Source organism: Maniola hyperantus, chromosome 19 (assembly GCF_902806685.2).
Source record: "Maniola hyperantus chromosome 19, iAphHyp1.2, whole genome shotgun sequence".
Taxonomy (NCBI): domain Eukaryota; kingdom Metazoa; phylum Arthropoda; class Insecta; order Lepidoptera; family Nymphalidae; genus Maniola; species Maniola hyperantus.
The window spans coordinates 4,166,777-4,189,093 of NC_048554.1; the positions used below are offsets into that span (position 1 = coordinate 4,166,777).

At 39.1% G+C, this 22,317-nt stretch overlaps 2 protein-coding genes across 3 annotated transcripts; both read left to right on the top strand.

Moving 5' to 3' along the window:
- The first annotated feature begins 454 nt into the window (after positions 1–454).
- On the top strand, positions 455–15,577 carry LOC138403621 (uncharacterized). 2 transcript variants are annotated; one of them, XM_069504819.1, is made up of 4 exons: positions 455–553; positions 1,196–1,258; positions 14,911–15,059; positions 15,462–15,577. In XM_069504819.1, exons 1-4 carry the CDS (start codon positions 490–492, stop codon positions 15,507–15,509), a joined length of 324 nt encoding a protein of 107 aa, XP_069360920.1. In that variant the 5' UTR covers positions 455–489; the 3' UTR covers positions 15,510–15,577. The 2 variants fall into 2 exon arrangements, with proteins under 2 accessions (XP_069360920.1, XP_069360921.1); XM_069504820.1 differs by lacking the exon at positions 1,196–1,258.
- On the top strand, positions 3,542–6,578 carry LOC138403620 (uncharacterized). Its single transcript, XM_069504818.1, has one exon. The coding sequence runs from the start codon at positions 4,340–4,342 to the stop codon at positions 5,537–5,539; it is 1,200 nt and encodes a 399-aa protein (XP_069360919.1). The 5' UTR covers positions 3,542–4,339; the 3' UTR covers positions 5,540–6,578.
- Positions 15,578–22,317: the final 6,740 nt, after the last annotated feature.

The window sequence follows — 22,317 nt, forward strand, 5'->3', positions numbered from 1 at the left end:
ACTACAGAGCACGGGTCTCCTCTCAGAGTTGAGGCCATGTGCGGATTGGTAGACTTCACACACCTTTGAGAACATTATGGAGAACTCTCAGGCATGCAGGTTTCCTCACGATGTTTTCCTTCACCGTTAAAGCAAGTGATATTTAATTAATTAAAACGCACATAACTCCGAAAAGTTAGAGGTGCGTGCCCGGGATCGAACCCCCGACCTCCTACGAAGGCGGACGTCCTAACCACTAGGCTATCACAGCTTTTTTTAACCGTTAGGTATATGTATAAAAGCAGGTAATTATAGAAATAATTGCTCACAGAGTATTATATTGTCTTTAAATATAGTATAATGAGCACTACTTTCGAACAATCATCTCTAAAATGTCTTTAAATTATAGGTTCTGTTATCTTCATTCGCCGTCATAATCTTTGGAAATTTCAGTATAAATAGGTTGGATTTTGTCCACAATGTCAGTGTTACGGAGGATCCTGTCTCATAATGAAGAACTTTACAGCTACATTACTTTTGCTTGCTATAGCTCTGGCCGTCGCTGTTGACGCTGGTAAGGATTTCATGAAATTGTATGCTCATATAAGTCGATCGTTTTATTTGCTCAGCGACGCTAAAAGCTGTTCTGGTACGCTACGGCCGTGGCTATAGTTACCACCTAACCGGAAGAGCTGTGTCGCCAAGAGATTTAGCGTTCCAGGACAATGCCGCGTAGGAAGGAACCAATCAGAGGTATGGATTTAATGAAGCTGCCATACCCCTTTTTTAAATAGAGATAGCGAGCAAACGAGCAGGCGGGTCACCTGATGTTAAGTGATTACCGCCGCCAATGAACATTTGCAGCACCAGAAGAACCGCCGATGCGTTACCGGCCTTTCAGGAATTTGTTGGTCCGCCCCTTGAATAACCCCATGTTGTAATCTAAAGGGAACACCGCCGCCCAGACAATGTAGCCCGTTTCCATGTTAGACGGCATCGTCACTTCAACCAGGTGAGATCGCAGTCAAGGGCTAACTTGTATCGGAATTTTAAAAAATCTGACAGTTGTTATCAGCGCCAAAATGGTGAAAATCAAGTTGCTTCAAAAACAGGTCCGCAATCACACTTACTGGTATGGTCCAGCGAATTCTATAGTAGGGGCTGTAGGGGTCAGTGTGAGCTATTTTGCTTTATAATGTAATCCAAAAACTTCCAGATAAACCAAAAGGAGCTTTCAATTTATCTGGGTCTCTCGATCCAGGCTTTTCTTTCGGACGTGGTAAGATCTTTAGACATCAAACTTTACACTTGTTGGTTGCAGGCATCTTTTACTTTTCTATTTATATGTACTTGTGTAATGTGTAGATAGGAAAAAAGTAATTCTAATAAGCTGAATAAATTCCACGTTATGCGTCGGATTAGTAGAAACAACTAAAACAGCCATCGTAAGCTTTGATTAAAGGTAAAATGAAGCTAAATAAAGCTGTTAAATCCAAAAGACGTATTGAAACTTTAAACATTATCCTTCTGTATTTTTAGATCTAGAAATACTTAGGTAAGTACATTTACAATAATGATATTGCACGTAGTACTTAGTGATATTGGCAAAAAAGAAGTGCACTTAAACTACTGTAATTGGGTCACATTCGTAGATACTTAGATAGGTATCTCTTCTACTCTCGTGCATTTTGTATATTCTATTTTACTCATCAGGAAGCACGAATTTAATACGCTATGTACACGCTAACTCACGTTAAAAGGAACAGCTGACTGACTGACTGATCTATCAACTCAAACTACTGGACGAATCGGGCTATTTGCCATGGAGATAGCTATTATGACGTAGACATCTGCTAAGAAAGGATTTTAAAAAATTAAACCCGGAGGATATAAAATAGGGCTTTAAAAGTTGTGTAGTCCACGTGAACGAAGTCGCGGGCATAAGCTAGTATACCTAATATAATACAATTAATACATATTATAATAATGGTAATTATAATAAAATTATACCTGATGCCCGTGACTTTGTCCGCGTGGATTTAGGTTTTTGTAATCCCGTGGGAAGTCTTTGATTTTCCGGGATAAAAATAGCTTATGTCACTCTCCAGTTGCAAAAAATAAGGTCGATTGAAAAACAAAGCAACAAACAAGCACACTTTCGCATTTATAATAATTATGGGCAGTGATTCCTTAAAAAATAATTTGAATGAAATTAAGTAAATACCTACTGAGTCTTTTTGAATGGAAACTTTTGGTCGTTTGAAACTTTGGTGTTTGAAAAAGCAGGTATTTTGCTAACACCGTGAGGATAAATAACCCAATTTACATTATTATAGCGTGAAATATATTAAGCGCTGGTCTTAACTAAGTGTATAATTTAGAATCGAGGGCGGCATCGCAATTTATCAAAGAGCAAGACCGCTTTGACACTAATAACTAAATGCCGCCGTATTTATGTTATAATATTACTATGAGCACTAGAGAAAGCACTCAAGCTATATTCTCGTGAATAAATTAATTAATCACGGGTGTTGGAAAAATTACAATTTGCATAGGGTAATTTTTTAAAAACTTCAAGGGGGTAATATTTTGTTGAGAAATCTCGTTGAGGATTATTTCAATTAAAAGTACCCTTAGTAATTTATCAGATGAAAAAGCGCCCTATTGATTTTCTTCCCAAATATTGTGATTGATTTTTGAGTAGGAAAGTGTGTTTGTCTTTTTTTTTGTGTTCCTCCCTTTTTTCCTCCGACATGGCGGTCGGAGACTGTTCTAGGTCGGTACTAAGTGTGTTTGTCTATTGCAGTATGTTCTTCAATCACACCGCAACGTATTTCCCGTGAATTCGTTTGCATAGATCTAAAGACCTGAAGAGTGACCGGGAAATCAAAAATCCCCACGGGATTTTAAAAACCCTGAATCAACGCGGATGAAGTCACGGTTTTTTTTAAAAAGAGTATAAGCCCTGTTAAATGACTAATATTCCCCTTTCCTCTCCAACTAAGCGTCAGGCTTGTGCTAGGAGTAGGTACGACAATAGTGCAACGGGCAGGGGTTTGAACCGTCGACCTTTCGGTTTTCAGTCCACTCCTTTACCGGTTGAGCTATTGAGGCTCTTATCAAATTAGTCAGCTTGTAACCTACATACCTATATAACTATTCATAAACATAAAACAAAACATTTTAAAGACAGCAAAAGAAATCGAATCTATAAATTATGTAACCTTTCGGGGAGGGAACGCCCCGCACACCCGCACAGCCCCCACGCTAACCCGTTGCGGGATAGCGTGGGTGACATGCAGGTGTGAGGGGCGTCCCCCCGCCTCACACCCCGATTGCCATCTCGAGCTCTCGCGTACCTACTATAGGCAGGTATATCAACAATAAAATCAATAAAGATTTTTCACTCTTCGGTAACGGCTTTGGGTTGCAATATTTTCTGTGCACACTTATGTGTATGTCCCTATGTGCTCACCTGTGATACTACATAATATTTCACAGCACTTAACTTCTCTTATCGCAGGCCGCAGTAGAAAGCTTCACCTGTGTACCCATGTAATATGTACGAATTGACAGTTTAAACGTAGCATGTTCATATTAGCTGTAACATAAAAATGCAACTCCTCAATATAAGTAGGTTGCCTGCACATCGGATTGAAAGAGAGGTGATGCAAAATTATGTCTGTTAAGTAGTTAAGCAATACGATTAAGACAATAGTATGTAAGATTTCTTTATTGGTATTGTTAGTCCATAAGTTTTGTAGATCATAAGCCGGCTCTGAGTAAACATCTTTCACGGTTACCGCATTTTATTATTACCTACGGTCTCAACATACTTCATGGCGACCAAGCCAATCGGACCAATTTAGTAAAATACTTCAAGTGAAATCAAGGAAAAACGGCAAGCAAATTATTTAAGAAAATCATTTCGGCGCAAGACCAATAATACCAGCTTCATAACTACAGCTGCTCAAAATACGAGAATCATCAGTCCATCGTCAACTCGGCCATCGCTGTGCGTCCAGGGTTATCCCGGCCACGACCAGGAGGTGTCCAGGGTGTTCCCGGCCCAGTTGCAGAGGTGTCCAGGGTTATCCCGGCCCAATCCACGCTACAAGACCGGTTCAGAAATTAAGTTGCATCGAAGTCAAGACTACATCGAGATCTACCGACGAGGCCCGCCCAAGGCTGAAGATTTGCAGACTGCTAAAGTGAGTGCAATATTTATTTTATCACTTTGTAATGGGCCAGTAGGTATTATATTTTAAACTGTTCAAATCGTTAATGTATATTAATAATCTTACTTATTTTATTTCACAAGAAAACTGGAGAGAAATTAGGAATTAAGCTTATAAATTAAATGACTACCGAATTAAATGTATTACATGGAAAATTAAAATATTTAAAGGAGTATGTTGTTAAATTAGGAACGAAAAGAAACACAGAATTAGCTTACAAAAAATTTCAAGAAGCAGAATCAATATATCAACAGAGCCTTAAAATTTGCTTTGAGTTAGAAAAACAAAAGTTAACAATTAGCACATCCGATAAAATAGTAAATAATCTAGTCTTTGAGGAAATAGAGTCCTTTTACCGGGATATAGAAAGCTTAGTTACATTTAGACCAAAATCAAACACAGAGAGATCAAAAATCGCAATGGCTTCATTTGACATAAAAACAGCTATCGCCTTGTTACCTGTGATGACAGGCCAAGAACAGGTAACACAACAATTAATAGACGCCATAAAACTCTACAGTTCCATGATTTCCGAAGTAAGTAAACCCACCCTCATAGAATTTGTCTTAAAAACTAGGCTTTCCGCGAGCGGTAAACTAAGATTAAAATCGTCGTACGCGTCTACAGATGACTTAATTGCGGATATGAAAAAGTTTCTTATACAAAAAAAATCTGCTGTTGCCTTGCATACACAGCTATTACGGACAAATCAAGGCAACAAAACAATCGAGTCTTTCGGTACTGAGCTCGAGGAACTTTTTGTAAATCTTACGTTAGCGCAAGCAGACGGAAACGACGACAATTTCCAGATACTAAGGCCAATTAATGAAAAGATAGCGATAAAACGCTTTGCGGATGGGTTGTCGGATACTAGGCTCAGCACTATTGTCGCCTCTCGGCAGTTTGACTCGTTGCCGGAGGCTATCAGAACTGCAATTGATGAGCAATTACAATCCCAACAAACTTATGACGTCATGACTGTAGGACATCGAACAAATAATTATTATAATCGTGGAAATCGTAGAGGTTTTAACAACACGCGTTACAATAGATATCCCAACCCAGGTCAGGATTCTTATAATAATCAATTTCAGAGGTATCGAAATAGTAATCAGTTCCATAGAAATTTTTCTAATCGAAATATTAATAACTCACATTTAACAATGTCATCGCGCGGTCAACGACACGCGCGTGATTTCGCGTCAGCAGGAAATTCGAGCCAATTGTCTCGAGTGCAAATTGCAGAACAGGTGGATGAAAACAATACTGCTGAAAATGATAATGTAAATCCGCAACCAGAAGATAATTTTTTTCGTTCCTAACGAACATGATAGACATTTTATTTACAGCTATAATAATTGCAGTAGCGTCACTCTTGGTGTAGGAATTAATTCTACTGTGAATTTATTAATAGATAGCGGAGCAAGTCTATGTGTTATTAAATATGAATGGCTAGCAAAGTATAGCTATCTATTGGACAAAATAGTGCAGGATAGAATAACAATTAAAGGAATAAGTGGCAAGTTAGTATCAGAAGGTCACGTCTACTTAAATTTACAGTATAGAGACGCTATTTTCAGTTGTAAATTCTATGTTTTTAGGAATATAGGGTGTTCTTTTGATGGAATACTAGGCGAAAATTTTTTCAAAACATATAATGCTATAATAAATTATAGGGAAAATGTCTTGGAATTAAGTTTAAACAATAATAATGTATCGATTAGTTTAAATGAGTCAAGAAATTGTAATAAGCATACAATTCCAGCCCGGTGTGAGACTATCAAATACATAAGTAGTACTTGTAGTGGCGATTGTGTAACTTTAGCGGATGAGATTATGAAAGGTGTATTTGTAGCCGGTGTTATATCTAAACCGAAGGAGGGTTTAATTCCTCTCAGGGTGTTAAACACCACTGATGAAGATATTGAAATTGATTTTTCTAATATGAAAATATATGATTTACAAGAATTTGATTTATGCGCTTTTAGTGAGGAAAAAATTTCTGCAAATAGAGTAAAAACCCTATTTAATCTTTTAGATTTAAAGTATTTAAATCCGGAAGAAAATCTGCATATTAAGCAAATTTGCGCGAAGTATGCAGACGTTTTTCATCTACCAGGTGACAAATTATCGGTCACAAATTTAATGGAACACACTATAACTCTTAAAGACAACGCTACTCCAGTGTATGTTAAGCCTTACAGAATTCCGCATGCATTAAAGTCGGAGGTCCAAAAACAAATACAGGAAATGTTAGATAATGATATCATAGAGGAATCTACATCTGAGTGGTCTAGTCCAGTCCTCCTTGTACCAAAAAAAGCTGATAGGTCTAATGAAAAGAAGTGGAGACTTGTTGTCGACTACAGGCAGCTTAATAATAGAATCGCTGAGGACAAGTTTCCACTCCCAAATATTACAGATATTCTTGACGCACTTTCAGGCAATATTTACTATTCCAAATTAGATCTTTCCCAAAGTTACTACCAATTGAATCTTAATGAAAAAAGTAGAAAATATACAGCTTTCAATGTAGACAAAATGTATCAACTGTCACTAGATGAAAATTCACGGGGCTACACAGCTTTTACAACAGATAAAATGTATCAGATGAAAAGATGCCCAATGGGTCTTAAGACTTCCCCTAGTGTTTTCTCGAGATTGATGACTATAGCCATGCCTGGTATTAACTATAGCCAAGCATTTTTATACTTGGATGACGTAGTTGTCATTGGAAAGTCTATTTCTGATCATGGTAGAAATCTCATGTCAGTATTAGAAAGGTTGAGAAAAGTAAACCTTAAACTTAACCCTTTGAAGTGTGAATTTTTACGCAAAGAAATAGTTTATCTAGGACACAAGATAACATCAGAGGGTATTTTACCCGATCCAAGTAAAATAGATGCCTTACTTAACTATCCCACCCCCAAAAATGCTGATGATGTAAAACGCTTCATTGCCTTCGCAAATTATTACCGACGATTTATTCCACAGTTTTCCAAAATAAGTTTTCCATTAAATAAGCTGTGCAAGAAAAATTCTGTATTTTCATGGACCATAGACTGTGAGAATTCTTTCCAGAAATTAAAAAATGTACTTATTCAACCACCCTTATTATCATACCCAGACTTTTCCGATAACAACGTTTTTAGATTGCAAACAGATGCATCAAAAATAGGATTAGGCGCGGTATTATCAAATAGTAATGGACAAGTAGTAGCGTATGCTAGTCGCAACTTAAAACCAGCGGAAACTAGATACCCAATTATTGACTTAGAATTGTTAGCAATTGTTTGGGCAGTAAGACATTTCCGTCCATACTTGTATGGCAGGAAGTTTAAAATATTTACAGACCATCGCCCACTTGTCTATCTTTTTGGATTGAAAGACCCTTCAAGTCGACTAACGAAATTCAGACTTTACCTAGAGGAGTATGATTTTGAAGTTGAATACGTGCCAGGTAAAGAAAACGCAGCGGCGGATGCATTGAGTAGAATAACAATGTCATCTAATGACTTAAAATTATTAAAAGAACAGGTAGTATCAGTTCTGACTCGCGCGCAAACTCGTAAGTTAAATACTAATAATATAAGCCCGGCAATGACAACCAATGATACTGCAGGCCAAAGGTTAATACAACCGTCGGCTGTGGAAGTTTTAAAGAAAACTAATAATATTATAGTCTTAGATTGTAGGCGGTAGTCGCCTATAAAAGCGAGGTGCGCCCAAGTATGAGGCTCATTTCGCTGCTGATTTTTGTGCTGTAATCAACGTGGTCTGGTTTGAATTATGTTTTTCTTTATTTCCGACTTTTACTTTTTGTGTCTTACGTGTTAAATTTTGTTCCAATCATTAAAAGTTTGATAATTGTAAAAGTATTTGGTTTTGTGTTAATAAATTGTGTTTTTTTTAATTGAATTTTACTTCTGTACCTAAATTCAGAACTGGGATTCCTATTCAATAGCCCACTATAGTTAAAATCTAGTCACTGACAATCAGTTTGCTTAAATTGGAACAAAATTCTAACCTTTAAATTTTTGTTGTTTTTCTTGTACAATGTCGGATCGCGGGTATCGTAACCGCGATCGTAGCCGTGATGTGCCGTGATCAAACTCGAAGTTTTCGAAGCAGACCACGTTGATGTGAAACAGCAGGGCCTAGATATAGGTCGCGAGATCACGCACTTAGTCGTGTTTTTATCCAAACGTTACACTCAATACTCCGCGATAGTAAAACGTGTCGAGACTTGTCGAAAATAGTTTAACCTCGGTAGTAACTACACGCGAGTGTAATATTAATCGTCTCTGTAACACTGTGACCGTTCAAACAGAATGCAACACTCCCGTTTCCGCACCTTGTTCCGCACAAGATGAAGTCACTGAAATTAAATCTTTAAAATCAAGTACCTATACCTTTGGCTTTATGGCTAAGCACGTATTGGCCACGTGAACGTATCTAGTTCAAGTGTGTTTATCCAAATTGAATTTTTGTCTAAAAGTTTTCACGTCTACCCTACGTGTTTTTGTGTATTGATAATGCCGTCGTCTAAATCTGCTAATCGATTTAAGTATAAAAGTAATTCACGTAAATTGAATAATGAACAAAGGCGTGCTAGTCGGTGTCGTACTATTAGTGGAACGTAGATGTCTTTATTTTTGGTCTCGATTTTTAATGATGTTGATGCACGGTGTAAAAAAGTTGATCATGTTCGTAACCTCAACCGATGGCATTGCCGGGAGGTAGTTTCGTAAAGTGGAACTTGTACAAAAGGTTTTTGTTATGATCAGTCTTAGATCAATTTTAAAACGGAATTTATTCCGCTGTGCCCACGAGAGGTCGATATTGAGATTAAGAACATCTACGGCGGTCCATTAGTCACTTCATGAAGTATCTCACCAAGATACCCGCAATTTAAATTCGCAGTTTAAGACTAGAAAGCGTAGTCTTAGTCATAGTACTTTCCAATCACGCTGTTTTCTGAGTGAAAATTAGGATCACAGAGTGTACCTACTGTACGAAAAGTTAAAACTTATCGAAAACCAAAAACATCGGTTTTGATGCAGTTTGTTCTTTTTGTAAAAAGAGTAACCGTAATGTAGGTAGATGAGTTTTTGCTAAACAATTATTTTTGCCACGAGATAACAAATTGAGTTTCCACAAGATTAGAAATCAGTCTTCATGTGGTGTTAGATCGTTGTATGAATAGGTGGATCTGTCGTAATAAGGACTGTACTAAACCAACTGGGAAACACTTATATTCGAACACGATTCGAACATAGTCGAACATAGTCGAACATAGTGCTCACATTTATCTTTCTTTTCTCGAATGTTCCGACGCAATGCTGCACGCTTGGCTGCGGGCTTTGGAATTCTGCATGAGAGCGAGGCTGGCTATGCTCTGGCCTGACGCTGCGCTGGCGTTGCTGCTCCGTGCCGCGCCGCTGCCGTGACTTTCTGCGCTCTGCACGAGCGTGACGCTGCGCTGGCGTTGCTGCGCCGTGCCGCGCCGCTGCCATGCCTTTCTGCGCTCTGCACGAGCGTGACGGTGCGCTGGCGTTGCTGCGCCGTGCCGCGCCGCTGCCATGCCTTCCTGCGCTCTGCACGAGCGTGACGCTGCGCTGGCGTTGCTGCGCCGCTGCCGCGCCTTTCTGCGCCGTGCCGCGCCGCTGCCGCGCCTTTCTGCGCTCTTGGCGAGCCAGACGGCGCGCTGGTGGTACTGCGCTGCGTGCGCCGCTGCGGGCTACGGTGCCTCTCGTGAGCATGGTGGCTCACTGGTGTTCGGTGCCAAGCCGTGCATGCTGCTCCAAGCGTCGGCGCCCTTCGTGAACGTTTCAGCTCACTGGTATTGTGGCACGATGCCATGCGCATCGTGGGGCAATACAAGCGCTGCCAAGCCCTTGTACGAGCTGATTGGTGAGAATGTTCTTTTTTAAAGTTAGTGTCCATGATTTCGATAGGTATGTGTTGTAGTAAATCACGTTACCTACGCATACCGTCTTGGACTTGTGTTTCGTATAATATGCGAGTCAGTGACGCACTGTAGTGCGTTCGTAAATAATGTAACGTGGGTAGATTCAACTCTTTTAGAAAATCTGATAATTCCCGTTACCGATTGTTTCCGATTTTGCCATTTTGATCAGATTCATTTGTTAGGGTCAGGCGAGGCCGAGTCTTTAAGATAAGGCCATAACGTAGGTAAAGTCCTTACCCCTTGAGTACATCAAACAAATCTGGCAATCTAAGATCTAGCTGGGTACTTTAGGCGCTACGTTGAGGAGTATGCTATCCAGACAGCCTGCCTTGCACGTCTGTCGGAAAAAGAGGTTCCTTTTCATTGAGGCCAGAGCAGGAAAAGGTATCTCAGGACATCACTCGGCGACTCACCACTGAGTCCAAGGTAGCAGTCTTGACAGATTTGCCAACAGAGGTGCACACTGACTTCAGCAGCATCGGCTATGGCCCGGCGCTGAGGTGGATCCACAACGACGGCAAGAAGCGTGTGGTCGCCTGTTTTAGCAAGGTTTACCCAGGGTGCAGTGAGTAGGTAGTACTCCTACGTGCTAGAAGCGTTGGCAGTCAACACTTCCGCCACCATTTGGTTTGTCTTCAGTTTAAGGGTGTGACCGTCTACAACGCTTTCACAGCCACCGAGCGCTGCTGCTACTGCGCGTTACCCGTAAGTGGATTTATGACTTCATCTTCGCCTTTGAGTACTAAAAGCGCACGATGATGTGTTGTGGCGACTATCTGCAACCCTTTAAGTCAACGGCATCGCCAAGCCGAGCAACTGGGTTTAGATGGTGCAGGTCGCAGATCAGGACACGCTCGTCGAGTATCTGTAAGTGGGACAGCTAGACTCTCATCGGTATGTGTACTAAAGTGTTACGCTCTATTACCGCTACTCAGCAGTAGGAGCGGAAGCGTGGTTTTCGTGATACCGTCTTAGTCTGCTGCAAGTCTTTGTCGAAAAGACTCTGGACCTGATCCTGAAGTACTTCTGGTTTCTTGGGCTACGTGAGTTCGTAGTCAAGCATGTGGTTCACTGCCTGGTTTGTATATCAAACAAGCAGGTCTCCAGAGTTCCTCACCAGCACACAACAATGTTGTTGCAGAAACTGCACGGCTTGATCGAGCGGCATGGCGTGAAATGTGACGCTCCAGGGCAAGTAAGCTGCTGAGGTAAAATCAGTCCCGGCAGGATGCCTATGCTAACCAGAATCGTCGTCCGCCTCGCGTGTTGAAGGCTGTAGGCATGGTGTTGGTGATCAAGTATTCCCAGTCAACGGGGAAGTTTGACTCTGGCATGTGAGGTCCATACAAGGTCCTGAATCGGCTGCTACGAGCTGGAGCTGCTGAGTGGGTCGTATGGCAAGACCGCTCAGGTGGCGGCGGAGGGCATGGTGCCCTGGCAAGGAGAGTGGTGCCCGGATGCGTGTGGTGCCTTCTTCGAATGTAAGTTCAGCTTGTTGACTACTTTGTGGTGGTGAAGATGAAAGTCGTGATTTTGTTAATCATAGCCCCAAAACTCTCACCCTCCTTACTAAAAAGGCCTTGCTTGCTCCCTTACGTACTTATCTACTGACGGACTGATCCACGACATCTATTTTTGTGCTATGACTAAACAAATCACGGTAATGCTTTACTCCTCAAGGGAAGTTCAACGATGGCTGGTTGAGATGCACTTTCATAGACTGTTGCCCGAGCCCGGTGGTCTGATGATGGTCATCTCAAGTTCCTGCTCCATAGACCGTTGCCCGAGTCTGGTGGTCTGAGACCGTTGCCCGAGTCTGGTGGTCTGATGAAGTTCATCTCAAGTTCCTGCTCCATAGACCGTTGCCCGAGTCTGGTGGTCTGAGACCGTTGCCCGAGTCTGGTGGTCTGATGAAGGTCATCTCAAGTTCCTGCTCCATAGACCGTTGCCCGAGTCTGACGGTCTGAGACCGTTCCCCGAGTCTGGCGGTCTGAAGATAACGAGAAGAAGCGCGCGCTAGGTTTGAGACGTCTCATAGGTTGATAGGTGTCACCTCCTCTGGGTGATAGGGACACCCCATAAAACAAAATGATTTATCTACATGTCTAGCTAATGCTAAGTCGCATTTCGAATTGCTTACCCATTGTGTTAACATTTGTAGCTATGGAGTTGTGCTATATCGAAACTAATTTCAGGTGATGACTATGAAGTAGTAGGCCCAGGTGCTGGTCCCCCCTTCCGCACCTGAGTTTGCCCCGGCACCTCCAGCGGTAGAGGCAGAGGCATCGCTCCATTCGGCGAGCTCCTCACCGGTCTCCCCTCGCGCACCGCACGCCGACAGCGTTGCGGCACCAGCTGCAAGTCTCCGCAGAGAAGATCTCACGACCTTTTCTGGCTATGACGGCGGACGAGGACGCCGCATAGTCAGGAGAGGCCGTCTTAGATTGTAGGCGGTAGTCGCCTATAAAAGCGAGGTGCGCCCAAGTATGAGGCTCATTTCGCTGCTGATTTTTGTGCTGTAATCAACGTGGTCTGGTTTGAATTATGTTTTTCTTTATTTCCGACTTTTACTTTTTGTGTCTTACGTGTTAAATTTTGTTCCAATCATTAAAAGTTTGATAATTGTAAAAGTATTTGGTTTTGTGTTAATAAATTGTGTTTTTTTTAATTGAATTTTACTTCTGTACCTAAATATAGAAATAATAATCACGGAAAATATTTCTCGTGACTTGATAAACAAAAAAGATGTTATTCTTTCAGACGCGAAAAATTGCGCATTTGTTGCTCCAAAATCAACTATTTATCTAGACTCTCGATCATTATCTACCCCGCAGGTGTTAGTGAGAGACCTAGAATTATTATGTAAAAAGTTGAATATTAACGAAATACTTCTTATGAGAAATAAGTATAATGGAGCTGATATAAAATTACTTGCAAGTAATTTTAAATATTTAGGAGTGTCCGCGCCGCGTTTATTGATTTGCAAAGAAGTGAATAGAATTACAGATAAAGACCAAAAGAGAGTTATTCTAAATGATTTTCATTTATTACCGACTAGTGGTCATGCTGGAATTAATAGGATGTTAAATAATATCAAAAAACATTATTTTTGGACAGGCATGTCAAAAGATGTTGCTCAGTACGTTAACGAATGCAAACAATGCAAGTTACAAAAATATGCAAACAGACAGGTTAGAGAACCTTTAGTTATAACTTCAACGGCCAATAGTGCCTTTGAGCGTGTAAGTATGGATATTATGGGTCCTTTGCCGCGAGACGACGATGACTATAGGTATATACTTACCCTGCAGTGTGACTTATCAAAATTCGTAGAAGCTTACCCGCTACAACGCAAGGACACGGAAAGCGTAGCAAAAGCCTTCGTCAATAACTTTATTCTAAGATTTGGGAAGCCACTAGAGATCATTTCTGACCAGGGGTCTGAATTTTTATCATCCACGATGAGAGAAGTATGTGAATTACTGCATATTCAAAAATTAAATTCAACATCATACCATCATGAAACAATAGGCAGTTTAGAAAATACACACAAAAATCTTGGTGCATACCTTAGAATTCAATGCGAGAAGAATAAAAACAATTGGAGTAGTTGGTTACCCTATTGGTGTTTTAGCTTCAATACTACAGTGCACACCGAAACGAAATACACACCTTTTGAATTAGTTTTTGGTAAACAATGCTCTCTACCGAATAATTTAGAGAGTGGTATCGACCCTCTGTATAACTACGATAGTTACCCGTTAGAAATGAAATTTAGGCTCCAAAAAGCACAACATGATGCCAGAGAGAATTTAATCCAAAGTAAATTACTAAGAAAACACCAGTACGACAAGAAATGTAACCCTATAACCTATAATCAAGGCAATTTAGTTTTAATTAAGAATTTTTTGGGAGATAAGTTAGATAGCGTGTATAAAGGCCCTTACGAAGTGGTAGAAGAAGTTGCACCAAATGTAAAAATCATTAAAAATGGAAAAGAGTATTTAGTACATAAGAATAATACAAAACTGTTTAGAATTAGTGATTAAAAAAAAAATTGTATGTGTTAATTATAATTTGTAACATTTGTGAATCACCTTTTTTTCAATTCCAGCGTCTAAACATTTTTTTTTTTCTTTTAAGGGGAGGGGTAACCGCATACATTTTCAGGGGAGTTGTAATATGTACGAATTGACAGTTTAAACGTAGCATGTTCATATTAGCTGTAACATAAAAATGCAACTCCTCAATATAAGTAGGTTGCCTGCACATCGGATTGAAAGAGAGGTGATGCAAAATTATGTCTGTTAAGTAGTTAAGCAATACGATTAAGACAATAGTATGTAAGATTTCTTTATTGGTATTGTTAGTCCATAAGTTTTGTAGATCATAAGCCGGCTCTGAGTAAACATCTTTCACGGTTACCGCATTTTATTATTACCTACGGTCTCAACATACTTCACCCATACTACATTAGCTTATGCTCGTAACTACGTCCGCGTGGACTACACAAATTTCAAACCCCTATTTCACCGCTTTAGGGGTTGAATTTTCAAAAATCCTTTCTTAGCGGAAGCCTACGTCATAACAGCTATCTGCATGCCGAATTTCAGCATGATCCGTCTAGTAGTTTGAGCTGTGCGTTGATAGACCAGTCAGTCAGTCTTTTTTCTTTTATATATTAAGATAATATTTCACAGGACTTAACTTCTCTTATCGCAGGTCGCAGTAGAAAGCACAAGGCTAGTGTAAAGGAGGATGACGGTGATAATGTCGACGATTGGCCAAGTCCCGAAGAGGTTCACAACTTTGACGTGCCAGAAGAATTCACACACGGAGGCTCACATGATGCAGATGAAGACAATGATCCGGTATAAACATTTCTGTCATCATCATCAATTTTGAAGACCTCCCTGGAGCACTGGTCTTATAGGTGGGAGGTCCCCTGGCAGGGGCAATTTGGGAATTTATATTTTCTAAATTTTCTCTGGTCTGATTTGGTTACCTAGGCTCACCCTATCAGCAGAGCCGTGCCGCCAAACTGATAAACATACCCCTTCCAAGTTAGCCCGTTTTCATCTTAGTTTGCATAATCACTTACCATCAGGTGAAATTGCAATAAAGGATAATTAAATGATTTGTGGATCTGTATGGTTTTTAAAATAGCTGGTCCCAACTTCGCTAATCTCCTTTAACAGTTCATTTATATTTGCTTGATTTTCATACAGTTTTACCTGAATTTGATTTTACTAATATTGATATTGTTGTTTTAGAGCCACAATAACCAGAAAAGTCACGGGAAAGGACGCAGGCATGGATAAATTGTAATTTGTACTACTTACCTATTACTAATGTAAGAGTTTCTTTGAGTAAACAGTGCCACAGCAGATTTGGTCTTTCATTCTCTTCATCATCGCCCGCCGGTCATGTCGGCTCTTCGTCCCATCGAGCTATGAGAGTGAGGGAATAGAGAGTTGTGCACTATACTATCTCCAGTGCAGTTGGCTCATATCAATGGAGGTTCGCTGCCGTTACCGAAATTCAGTCGGGAGGACATTATTATTATCAGAAACCTTCCCTCAAATGCTCAAATCCAAACAACAACTGTACAAGTTTTATTGCAGTCGGATGAATGGTATAGGAACGAAAAAGGAGCAAACAAACAAAGATACGTACATTTATTTTTATAGACAATACTAGTACAATTAAAAGAGATAAAAAAATGTAGGTATAACAATCCTTAAACGACATATTTTGGATGCATCCCAAATCGTATAAAATTGTATAGTCCGTAAAAAATGACTCCTCACGCGCATTTTAACTTTATAACGGGTCAAATTTAATGTCAAAAGTAGGTACGATTAGGTAGTGGCGAGTTAAAATGGCGCGTGAAAAGTCATTTTGTACGCATTATATCTCCTAAGACACAAAGTGCAAATACAGTATGCGGCCGAAAGTAATGTACATCGACCTTTAGAAGGAGATAGCAGATTTGTAGAGCGTTGTCTCTGTTGTTGAGACCGACAAAACGTCAGATAGGTATGAGTGACAGAGACAACGCTCTACAAAGCCGAAACGTCATTCTAAAGGCTAATGTACATTACTTTCTGCCGTGTACTGTACATAGGTAGTATAATTAATTACCAGTAGTAGGTTTGTATCTATCTACTAGGATATTAATTAATATCTACTAGGAATTGAAATAAGAGTGCAGGAATTATAGTATTCAGGCATAGATCTTCATATTAGGTATGTTGTATTCAGCGTTGCCAGACGTCCCGATTATGGCGGGACGTCCCGATTTTTCAAGTCAAATTAAAATGTCCCGCACGGGACAGGCTCAGTCTCGCTTTTTGGGGATAACTCGACTGTGTTGAGGAAACGTGAGCGGGTGACACAGACAAGTCCGACAAGAAAAAATCTGTAAGATGTCTTATTGTCTTTAAGATATCTTTAGGAGTACTATTTTCTTGTTGGGAAGTGAGGACTGGCCGCTCGCCCGGAGCGTACCTAATGAAGATAAGCGCGCGATTTTTGCTATCTATTGTCACGTAAACGTCATTTGAATTCAAATAAAAAGATAAATATTTAAAAACTTCTGATTATATGCGTTTTTTAACATGTCCCGCTTTCGACCAAAGAATCCCGCTTTTTTCATTCAAAAAGTTCCAAAATCCCGACTTGGCAATTAAAAAAACTGGCAACGCTGGTTGAATTCCTAGAATCTAGATTATTCAGCTGCCGGCGCTTCAGTTGTGGTTGTACTAGTCGTAGAAGCCGGAGTAGTGGTACTAGTACTACTAGTAGTAGTTGAAGCGGGAGTAGTTGAACTTGTAGTTGTTGTCGAGCTAGTTGTAGTGGTCGATGTAGTACTGAAGCATGATGGGTCAAATCCCTTGCAGATGAGACAAAAGAGCTGTAAAACACAAAATAACTTATTGTATTGTAGAAAACAGGTACATACAACAATAACCCATCGATTAAACCACGAGATAAGCTTAAAATCATTAGAAAAAAACTTATTAAATCAGTTTTTCAAAGAATGATTTTTTAAGTGAAAACTTCAGGCGCGTTGGGCGATGTTAAAAATAGCGATGTTAAGTATATAGGTACAGTTGTAAAAAGTCTTCGTGAAATATTCTAGATGATGTTTTACAGCTTCAAATCCGTTCTAAATCTTTCAAGACATTAACATTTCTTTACAAAACCTTTCAGCCTTTGGGTTTTTGTACGAGTAAGTATGTCCTAAGTAAATAAAGCGTAAAAACATTAAAGAACCCATTTGAAGAGCGCACAAGGTCGTTGTAAGGGTTTACTTTAATGTTCTAAAGAATGTGCAAATCGCGTGCGAATACTAGAAATTGTGTCGTAAGTTAATAATTAAAAAGCTATTGGCTGAACGTAATTGTTAAGCTCGTTTGTTATATTATGAAGAAAAAATCCGGCCAAGTGCGAGTCAGACTCGCGCACCGAGGGTTCCGGACTAGAGTCGTATTTTATCGTCATTTTGCACGATAAATCAAAAACTATTATGCATAAAAAAATAAAAATCTGTTTTAGAATGTACAGGTAAAGCCCTTTCATATGATTATGATACCCCACTTGGTATAGTAATCTTACTTTATAAGTTGAAAATACTAATTATTATTTGTTCAAAACACTTTTTAACTTTTTTTTTTTGTGATGTGATCACAAATTCACGGTTTTCAGATTTTTCCCCTAATGTCTGCTATAAGACCTCCCAAATTTCATGATTCAAGGTTAACGGGAAGTACCCTGTAGGTTTCTTGACAGACACACAGACAGAAATGTACGTTTTATGAAAACTTTGAACTTGTTGAGAGACATCTCCAATCCACACTCCCGACACTTCATATTGCGAACAGATTTACTGACAAGGGCAGTGCTATAGCTAATTAAATCGAGCGGGACAAGGACAACGCTTTACATAGTACTACTAGGTGTACAATACGTTGCGGGGTAGTGAGTGTCGCTTCGTTACGTAGCATGAGTTAGTATTCTTTGCTAATAGATAGACATACTAAAGAGAAAATTCTTAGTTTATTTATATACCTTTGTGCTTCTAGTGAAAATGATGTTTTTGTCCGTGCCTGCCGTGCTGCCTAGGCCGACGAAGGGTTTGGCGATTTTTACATCTGAAATTAAAAGAATTACGTGATCACTACCCATCAGTACCCTTATTATAAATACGAAAGTGTGTTTGTTTGTTGGTTTGTTGGTTTGTTGGTTTATCCTTCAATCACGTCGCAACAGTGCAACGGATTGACGTGATTTTTTGCATGGGTATAGATAAAGACCTGGAGAGTGACATAGGCTTATACTTTTTATCCCGGAAAATCAAATAGTTCCCACGGGATTTTTAAGAAACTATTTCCACGCGGACGAAGTCGCGGGCATCAGCTAGTAACAAATAAAATAAACGAACCTTGTCTTGGCAGCAATGAACAAGAAACCGCAAAGCAAATTGTTGAGCAAAACAGAAATGAAAATCTAAACCAATATGAGTACGTCATACTGACTGAGAATACGTGTGGACTGGGCAGTGAAAAATAGCAACGGAAGCCCTTAGCACTTATACGCTTCAGTATGTACTTATTAGGTAGCTAGTTAACCTAGATACGAAATGCGTGCTCTGTAATGGCGGTCGCACACTACTGCAAGACCCGCAGAAGGTGTAAAAAATACTAGAGCAGCATAAAAAGAAAAGCTGATTGACAGATCTATCAACGTACAGCTCAGACTACTGGACGGATCGGGCTGAAATTTGACATGCAGATAGATATTATGACCTAAGAAAAGTTGAAAATTTAACCCCTAAGAGCGATCACGCACTTATCCGATCCGAATCAGTGACAATACGGATATAAAAAATATCTACGTCATAAATGTCATAAGCTACCATACAACTAGTTCCATGACTACTTCGGAACGTATTTTCACGGACTCGGATTGGATGATTGAGAGGTATAAGTAATAAACAAATTGTCTAAATATATAAAAGGAAATGGTAACTGACTGACTGGTCAACGCACAGCTCGAACTACTGAACGGATTGGGCTGAAATTAGGCATGCAGCTATTATGATTTTTGAAAATTTAACCCCTAAGGGGGTGAAATAGGGGTTTGAAATTTGTGCAGTCCACGCGGACGAAGTCGCGAGCATAAGTTAGTATTTAATGTAACGTTAAATAGCAGCAGTTAAGCCTATTTCTATTTAGTATATATCATCATCATTATCAACCGATAGACGTCCACTGCTGTACATAAAACACCACGGTTTTGCGTCTTCTGAATCCAGCCAGATGTATAACAATAATATTAACAAAATATTTATAATCTCTCGAAAAACTGGTATGCTAAGCTATAACAGCGGTGATCGAACTTTTTACGTACCTATCATCCGTTATGACGGCCGTCTTTTAAGTCCACCGTTCACCGTCATATTACGACCGCTATTTATGTACAGCACCACCTTTCTAGGAAACTGTAGCTTTACGGTTCGTCTCCTTGTATGCGATCACTTTCAAAGTAGGTTCGCTTGGGTATATTCCTAGCGCCTACTCAGATACAAAATGTTTCACTTTAAAGGAATGAGCTGAGCATATTCTACGTAAGTTGCATATGGACATGACGTTCGGAAATTCGTTTTACCCAAAACATAATTGAGTGCTAAAAATAATTTTAACACGAAGTTTTTGCTCGAAAATGAACCGTGGTCTGTGAATTTTTTAAATTGTTTTGGAGTAAAGGTTTTTGAAACAATTTATAAAATTTAATATAGCGTAGGATATGGTTATGACGCAAATTCGAGAGACTGCATCATCACTTACCACAACACATACACACACACACACACACTCACACACGCACTCATATTGTCATATTGTATGAGGAGGGCGATGATCACTGCAACACAGTGTATACTTCTGCAGGATCATCGTTCCCATCTGTTATTGTTTGTGAAATTATGTGTGAAAAAAATAAAGATTATTTATTTATTTTATTTATTTATGTCCGCGACTTTGTCCACGTGGACTACATAAATTTCAAACCCCGGTTTTACCCCTTTAGGGATTGAATTTTCAAATATCCTTTCTTAGCATGCCAAATTTCACACTGATCCGTCCAGTAGTTTGTCAAAGCTTGATAGACCAGTCAGTCAGTCAGCTTTTCCTTTTATACATATAATAGATTTTTTTTAAATTAAGGTATAGACTGTACACATGTCTGCACTAATGTTAACAAATAATAAAACTAACTATGTAACATGTTTATGCTAGGTACTTGAATAACTGTAACGAAAATTCCCTTCAACGATTTTACGTGCCATTTGTCTGCCATTTGTTGAGATAAAATATTTAAGCTGTCAGCCTTAGAGTTACCAGTATTTATTTACTCATAAAACAGTAAGGCGTCACAACACAAGGTTTTCTCTGGTTTGGAATGAGTGAAGATTTTAGGTAGGTACAGTGTAAATAAAGTCAATATGATAATAGGTTTAGTAGTTTTTCTTTTCTTATTCTACTTTAATACCAATTTTCATGGTTATTAGGAAATTACAAATCAAAAATACCATATTATTATACCATGATTAAAGTATTAACCCTGAATAGAATAAAAATTTATTCCGTCCGTCCGTCCGTCTATTTCAACTTTTTTAACAACGATGTCTTACTAAGAGACAGATAAAAAATAAGTTACCCAGACCTAGGCGAATAAATAATATTTTATGTTAGTTTGAATTACGTTTGGTTTTAAAAAGTTTCTGTTTAAAACTTTTAAGAACGGACTCTTTTAAAGAGGCGCTACCTTTAACGTCTCCTTTCTCTTGTTAACTTTGGTATGAATATAAAATGGGGCTAAAATTCTAGAAATAAATCTCAAAAAGTGTCGCGAACTATACGTCAAGGTATTCGCTATGGTTTTAATATACCTTTTTAAAACTGGGTCGCCTTTGTAACGGAAATGGTAGTAAATTTAATGTACAGAAAATAAAACAGTTTTTTACTTGCTTACTTTGTTTTAATAATTTATTTGTAAGAGTTATCTTTTGTAAGTTTTTATTGTTTGAAGATTTGGATATTTATCCTACTTATTTCCTAAGATTTATTAATGTGGAAGTATTGATGTTTCTCTTTTTAAAAAAGATCGGTAGCCATGCATAAGTTAATACTATTCCCCTTTCCCCTCCAACTAAGAGTAAAGCTTGTGCTAGGAGTAGGTACGACAATAAATGTAATAGGTCGTTTGACCCGAAACGGCGCGGTTTCGCATTGGCAGGCTTCATAATGATTGAGAACATTATGGAGAACTCTCAGGCATGTAGGTTTCCTCACGATTTATTCTTCACTGTTGAAGCAATGGATAATATTTCATTGTTGTGAGTAAAGCTGGTGTGTGATGAACCTATGTATAATATTTAATTGCTTAAAACACAAGTCATAAGTCCGAAAAGTTAGAGGTACTTGCCCGGGATCAAACCACCGACCTCCCGAATAGAAGACCGATGTATTCTTAACTTAACTACTAGGCTATCACCACTATTAAATGAATAAAAATATTTGACTTTATTTAATTTTCGTTTGCTAATTCAATTCATTTACTTAATGATCAATCAGCACTTCAGTCCCTTATTGATTTAGGCCTTAATTGGAATTAGTTGTCTACATCGAACTTGAATCGTTTAAGTCTCATTCTGATTTTTCTTTAGGTTAGTATGTTGTACTAGCTGACCCGCCCCGGCTTCACTCGGGTGGAATTTAGAGGATCGGCATGGGGATAAAATTTTCAAAAATCCTAAAATAGGTACCAACGTATTTTTTCTTTTGTAACCGAAAAACCAAATATGAATTTGCATTGAAATAACTTGAAAAATGGCGGATTTACTCACAAACTTTCATCCCCTCTTTAACCCCCTTGGAAGTCAAGTCGTGAAGTTAGTATTTTTTATTCTTAACCGAAAGCCTGAATACCAATTTTTATCGATGTACCTTTAAAAATGATAGACTTTCATACAAACTTCATCCCTTATTTACCCCCCTTAGGGGTGGAATTTCGGAAAAATCATTTCTTAGTTGATACCTACTCTTTACAAAGAATACACCTTCC